The sequence below is a fragment of the Pantherophis guttatus genome, chromosome 2, assembly GCF_059756535.1.
Source record: "Pantherophis guttatus breed Tessera chromosome 2, ASM5975653v1, whole genome shotgun sequence".
In the NCBI taxonomy this organism is placed as follows: domain Eukaryota; kingdom Metazoa; phylum Chordata; class Lepidosauria; order Squamata; family Colubridae; genus Pantherophis; species Pantherophis guttatus.
The window spans coordinates 132,233,094-132,239,792 of NC_142064.1; the positions used below are offsets into that span (position 1 = coordinate 132,233,094).

Below are 6,699 nucleotides of genomic sequence, written 5' to 3' on the forward strand. Positions count from 1 at the left end.
ACACGTCTTCCCACCGTTCCCAAGGGCCTTCATTGCATGGTGGCGGAAGAATTAGCCATAAACACGTGTACATTTATTGCACACCACTATTCTGGGATCTCCCTCTCGCTTTCAGGTCACAGCCAGGTGGAACTTCCTCTCTTTTGTTGCTGTGTGTGTGTGTGAAGCCTGCAGAAAGTGTGCCTTAGATAGACATTAGAGAGGGTCCAGAAAGGAGGATAGACATTAGAGAGGGTCCAGTCCTCTGCAGAAGGATGAGGAAGCGGCTAAGGGACGGGACGAGGAGGAAAAAAAAGTATCCGCACAGGCCTAAGTTTAAAAAAAAAGGGGGGGGCGCTTATAGAGAAGGGGGTGGCGGCCAAAGGCATTTGAAAGACTAGCCGGCAGATCGTAAAGGCGATCAGCCGTGACCGTGAACGTCCCTGCCAAGAAGCCGGCGCTGGTAGCCAAGAGTCTCCACAAGCCCACTATGGAGGTTATGACTGGAGTGTAATTATGAAAGCAGCAAAACTGGGGTGGGGGTGGGGAAAGAGAGGACCCGAGAGGGAAGAAGCGTCCAAAACCTGGCAGCTGTTAGAAAAACAAATTGCCACTTTCTTTAGGAAGTAGATAACCCAGCCACCAACAACACAAATGACCAACCAAGAAACAACTACCGCCCGCTCTTGTGCTTTCCTCTCTCTCTCTCTCTCCTGTCCTGCTCTAGACGGTAAGAAGAAAAAAAAATGCAGATGAAAGCCTGGGGGAGAGTCGGTGGCAGACTTGAAGAGCTGGGTGGAAATCACCCCTATATGCACAAGTGGATTCTGAAGTGGGAGCCATGCATGGTGGGTGGGTCAGAAAAAGGAGAGAAATAACGCGACACACTCCATAAATGTTCACAGTTGGCAGGTGTTACCTATGGCAAATCGGGAATGGAAATCAAGTGTGTGTGTGTGTGTGTGCACGCGCGCGCGTACAGAGATCCGAGAAAAGGGCGTGCACGCGCAGACAGAAATCTCTTGAATTTTGAGGGGGGGGGGAGAGAACAGGGCTTCGATACTGCTTTTCTTCCTATTCTGTGCTTCACAGTGTAAATATGAGACATATTAAAAGAGTGCGGGTGATAGGACACGGGGAACACCCCCTTTTGGTGTTCATTTAACCACAGAAATCACTGATAAATGCACTAATATTAGAGGGCACCTTTCATGCAAGCGGGAAATGCTATTAATAGCTTAATTAGTTCCACTGTGGTTAATGTATATAGAAAAAGGGGGCCATCTCTCTCCCCCCCCCCCGCTTCTCACCACCTTCTTAACCGTCAATAAATAGAAGGGCACAATCAACAGCACAACCTCTCCTTCAACCGAGCTATTATTAAAGCACAAATTGAAATTATTGTTAAGCATTCTATTAGGGGAGAGAGGCAGGCAGGGAGCAGAATGCGCGGGTGGGGTTGGGGGTGGGGTGGGGGAGATTGCAAGGAAGGCAGCCCGTTTACGCGGAAGGCAGCCTTCGAAAGGCTCAGTTCACGGATAAAACAAACACATACAATAAAATGAGGTCACTTCCTTAAGAATTTTCCTTTTTAAAAAAAAAAACTTTACCAATGCTGTAGAAGGTCATCTCACTAAAGACAACACACATACCCCCCATACACACACATACATATGCACATACACGTACCTACAGATAATCATAGCCTGTGAACCACTCTGGGGAAGCTGAGTGAACGGTCCCACTCTCTTGCCGCAGTGACTTCCAGGACAATAACTCTCGAGTAGCACCAGCCCCCCCGCCCCGCCCTTCCATTGCCTGAGCATCCCCACCCCCACCCCCACCACAATGGGTAGACAGACAGCTGGGTAGATAATCTGTACCATCTGCGTCGTTAGAGACGGAGATATCCAGCTCACCTGGTTGCCACAGTCGCCTCTTCCCGAATCGCGCCTTGAAAGCCAGTTCTGACCAAACCTGTAAAGCTGGCTCGCCAAAGCCTCCGGGAGAATGGGTTTCCGAGTGATTTCAGTCCAAGGTCACATCCACGCCTGCTTTTTTTTTTTCTTTTCCCTCCAGCGAATAACAAAATCCCAACAGGACAACCCCCCCCCCACCCCCCGCATCCCTCCTCCGCCGAGCAGCGGGCAGCGAATCCTTCCTTCTCCAGCTCCTTTCCTTCCTTCGCCTCTCCCTGCCGACGAGCTAACCCAACCCGACCGCCAGAGAGTCAGCAGGTAAAGAGAAAACGGGGAGGGGAGCCTTTTGGGACTTGTTGGGGAAAGCGTTGTACGTGTGGCGGCTTGCCCAAGCCAAGAACCATCCACTTGAAATGGCATTCACGGAGCACTCCCGACCCTGGCTGGCAAGTTCTTGTTTTAGCTGCAAGAACCCAGGCGGACCGAGGGAGGCGTTCCCTGGTATCTGCGCATTCCCATTCTAAGCGCTTCCCTACAGATTTAGGAGCGGAAGAAAAAAACATTTTCTCATATTCACACTCTCGCTTTCTTTCTTTCTCGCTCGCTCGCTCGCTCTAGCACAGACACACCCGCGCGCACCCAACTCCCCACCACCCCCACGCCTACTGCCGGGCATTTTGAAAAAAGGGATACTGATTAATATTAATAACATTATCATTCAAGGGGAAAAAAAATAAAATCTCAACCCCCATCAGCTAAGAGTCTCCGGGACCATCAGCGACCACGAAGGCTTAGGAAGAGTCTTAGCGGTTCCCCCCGCCCGGGTGGGAGGAACTCTAAAAGAAAGACAGCGCTTGCTCTCTGAGAAGGAGTCTTTTCTTTTTCATCCGTCGGTTCTGGAACCAGATCTTCACCTGCTGGTCACTCAGGTTTAGCCGGTCCGAAAGCTCTCTCCTTCTTTGGCGGGTAATGAACTCGTTGACCATAAATTCGCCTTCCAGCTCGGCTAGTTGCAGCTTCGAGTAGGGCTTTCGCTTTTTGCGGGACCTTGTGTGCATCGGATACCAGGGAGCACCTAAGAACAGGGTGATGGAAAAGGAGATTTAATATGCAGAGCGAGAGTCAAGTGAGAGAGAGAAGGGACTGCATATCTCAGAAGGGGTCCCTTCTCTCCTTTTACTCACTTCTCAGACAGATTCCATATATAACTTCTTCAATGCCAAATTCTTAGGGATGTTACCTCGAACATGGATCACCCTCGCTTAAGGAAAACAAAGTTCTCAAAACTGCAGGGATCTGGAAAAATAATTAGAGGTTTAAAAGCTGGCTGAGATTCTCTTACAAGGCGGGGGAGGGGATGGGTGGGGGGGGGGAGAGAGGGAAGCCCAGACATTGCCCACAATTGTTATTAGGGAAGGAATATTAAAGAAGGAAAGAATCCCAATCTCTTATTTTTTTAAAAAAAAAATTAGATCAGATAAACAGAACGAAGCCCATCAGATCAGCGGTATAAAAGTTTCCATACCTTGATAGGCAAGGATTTAAGGAGCCTCAGGGGCTGGTACAGTTTTCGAAAGCTACTTTGGAAGAACTTTAGGAGGAGGAGGGGGTTAGAGAGTCCCTAAAGCGGGGGGGGGGGGAAGGGCCGGATTTTACCCGCTGCCGCTCCGCGAGAAGGGAAAACCGAACCGATCCCTCTTCCCGGAAGAATTTCCGACGGGAGAAAGAAGCGTCTAACCGGAGGACGTGCTATTATGGTTCAAGACGTCTCTTTATTCAGGCACCGGCATCTCCCCGGTTTGCGGTGGTGGTGGGGGGGGAAACGCTGGACTGACCGCGAGGAGACGACGAGGTTGGAGGATCAAGTTCTAGGTAGAATTTAGACCCCCTTCTTCCAGAATGAACCGGTCCGGATGATCGTCTGGAATAGCCTCACTCTACCAGAGTTAACATATAACACCCCCGGCCCCTGATGAGGATTTTCCCCCCGCGGACTAAGAAAGGGCGCCTGTGAACTTTTAATAAATCGGGAAAGAAAGTGTCATCCCGACCAAGCGCCACCCCGCCCGACCGCTCCGGAGACGGCCAGAAGCTGCGTAGAGATTGGGGAGGAGTAGGGAGAGAGAGAGAGAAAGGCAAGGGAAATCGCCTTCCCGTCTGTCTGCTTGGGCCCTCGCGATCGCTTTTTTTTTTAATGGGATATTTACATGTTTATAGGCTTTTTTTCCCCCTTTTAAAAGAAGCACCTCCTAATAAAGCGCGAGGTATTTGAGGGCTACCCCTAGTGGCTTCGGCACAAATCGGCAGGCGGGCGGGCGCAACCCAGCTGCTAATTTCCTGGAATTTTGGAGCAGACTTTCCCAGCCCGGAGGGAGAGGTAGGAAAGGGGGGAAAAAAGGAGGGAAAGGAAGGGAAGGGAAGAAGGCGTTGCATAAATCCGTTTTGCTTTGCTTATGAAGAGCCGACTCTTTTTCTCCCAGGCGCAGGATCTTACCCCCAGCGGACAGATTGCTTCCTTGGTTGAGAGGGGAGACCAGTGCGGATGGCTCGTTGGTTGCGCCCTTGTTCCCTTCATTGAGCAAGGAGCTGCTGGAGTCTGACTCCAACGACTGACAAGAAGGGGGGTCATGGGACACCGCCGCCTCAGGAGCCGGATAATCAAATTTGCCGAAATTGCCGCTCATTCCGTGGGGGATGCCCGACTCGAGGGGCATCAAGGCAGCGTCCCTAACTCTCTCTTCCCTTTTGAGGGGCGCGTTCTCGGAGCACGCCTCCCTATAGTAGCACTTGCTTTCTTCCACTCTAGCTAGGTCGCAGGCTCGGCTGAAGGAAGGGTTAATGGACACGGGGCTGCTGAGGTAGGGCTGGGGATATCCGTTGCAGGGCTCCGAGGATGCCCAGGGCAAAGAACAGACATTGTCCCGTCTTGGGTAGGAGAGAGACGGCAAGCCGGGTAGTTGTCCTCCGGAGGCTCGGAAATTGGGAAAGTAGAAGGTGTCTCCCGTATGGATGTTCACCAACGGTCCCACAAACCCAGGATTAAGGAGATTATGTTCGCCCATTTCCGCGGGCCTGACCAAGAGCTTCTAGTTTATTGCTATCTGACATTAAACATAGTTAAACCTAAAGGTCCACCCGATTGGTCTGGAGGGGTCACGTGAGCGCCAACTTGCGTTAAGGAAGGGTACCACCCACCTTTCGCAATTTGAGACGGAACGCAACACGAAGTTCTGTCGGGCGGGCGGGTTCTTGCATACACACACACACACACACACACACACACACACACACACACACTAAAATAAAACGCGTATTAACCACCGCCTTGAGAAACCAGAAGTATTGTAAAGAAAATATGCATATCAATTCTTTTTTTCCCCATAAAGGATTGACACCTCTTTTTTTCCCCCCAACCACGTTAAGACTCCCTTTATGCAACTGACAAAAATTAAGCTGTGTTTTCATCAATTGAATCCGCTGAAATTTACAATAACTCCCTAATAAATTCCTATTAGATATTGTGTCATGTAAAGTTTAAAGGCTATTTAGGAAGAGGAATGAATTTAACCACAACAGGCTCGTATTTATAGATGCATGGGGCGGAGGAATTTCAAATCCCCTCTGCGTTTAAGAGAAAATTCTTCCCCTTTCTTCCTTGTTTAGTTTCAATAGGAGAAGCAGCGTTTGCATTTCAGAAGAATTTTCTTTCTTAGGGGAAGATTTTTCTTTCCCTCTAGAAGTAGAAAAAAGAAAGGGAATTAGAGGGAAACCACGGCCAGTCCCTTCGGGCGGTCTTGCAAGGGGGATCCCCCTTTTGCAAATGAGACCCACTGAACAAAGGGGCTCAAAGGAGACTTTCCCCCTCTCCTTGATCTTACCTGTCCTAACTGCCAGGAACTGTTTCTGGATCTTTAATTCCAGATCTTTAATTCGAGGAGGAATCGGGTTTTTATCACCTCCTGGTTTACAGGACAGACCAGGCGGATTGTTCCTTCGAAGTGTTAGTGCTTTTTGGAAAGAAAACTGCTGGGGAAGGGGGAGGGGTTTCTTCAAAGAAAGTCAGATAAGTCTCCGAGACTCTTCAAAAAGAAAAGGAATTCAGGAAAAATCCATCTCAACGCTTTTGAGTACAAAGGAAAAGAGTTGTTTGGTTTGTGGGAAGGTTTACGCTTCTCTTCCCCTTTCCAGAAAGGAGGAATTTTGTACTGTATACACTATTTCCAAGACCCGACGGCTCATTTACCGTAAATACCCCAATACCAGTAACTTTCATTTCGCAGGGAATGCTCCTGAAAGACTTCTGCTCTCTCAACCCCTCAATCCCACCCCCCAGATAAACCAAGCAACAGAAGGCCCCCTGCACGCTTTCAAAGCCCTACTCTGGGACGGTTCAAACCCTGGAGGATTCAGCATCGGGCTTCCTCCCCATTAGGAAACACTACCTCTTCCCCAGCTATGTAGAGAGGATGTCCAGCTCCGGGAAGGAGAAGAACCAAAAACACATGCTAATCAAATAAGCACTTTTATTTCTTAACCCTGTTAAAGGCAGCTCCCTGGTCTTCCATTTGCCTCCCTTGCACGCCCTTCTGGGTGTCTGCTTCGATGCGAGGACTCCGTATCCAGTTGAACCCGGGCTGAGAGGCATCCTTTAGGGAGGATTTCACGCCCCCCCTCAACTTTGAACCTTTTCAGGGGCTGCAAAGCAGCTCTTCGCAGGACCCGAGTTTCAGTGGAGGCTCCTTTTCCAGCGCGGTGAAATTGCTGGGCAATCTAATAAATATGTAATCCGTATTCCTCCTAC

The 6,699-nt window shown here is 49.8% G+C and overlaps 1 protein-coding gene across 1 annotated transcript; it reads right to left on the reverse strand.

The window, feature by feature from the left end:
* Nucleotides 1-2,530: 2,530 nt before the first annotated feature.
* HOXC12 (homeobox C12) lies at nt 2,531-4,981 on the reverse strand. Its single transcript, XM_034419098.3, has 2 exons — nt 4,393-4,981; nt 2,531-2,973 (listed from the first exon to the last, which is right to left on the reverse strand). The coding sequence occupies exons 1-2, from the start codon at nt 4,958-4,960 to the stop codon at nt 2,735-2,737; spliced, it is 807 nt and encodes a 268-aa protein (XP_034274989.1). The 5' UTR covers nt 4,961-4,981; the 3' UTR covers nt 2,531-2,734.
* Between the last annotated feature and the right edge of the window lie 1,718 nt (nt 4,982-6,699).

Excerpts from the sequence above, each read along its gene's own strand:
- HOXC12 (XM_034419098.3), bottom strand. The coding sequence starts at position 4,960 with ATGGGCGAACATAATCTCCTTAATCCTGGGTTTGTGGGACCGTTGGTG. Across the intron at positions 2,974-4,392 it reads AAGCAATCTGTCCGCTGGGG|GTGCTCCCTGGTATCCGATG; the intron begins GTAAGATCCTGC and ends CCCTGTTCTTAG.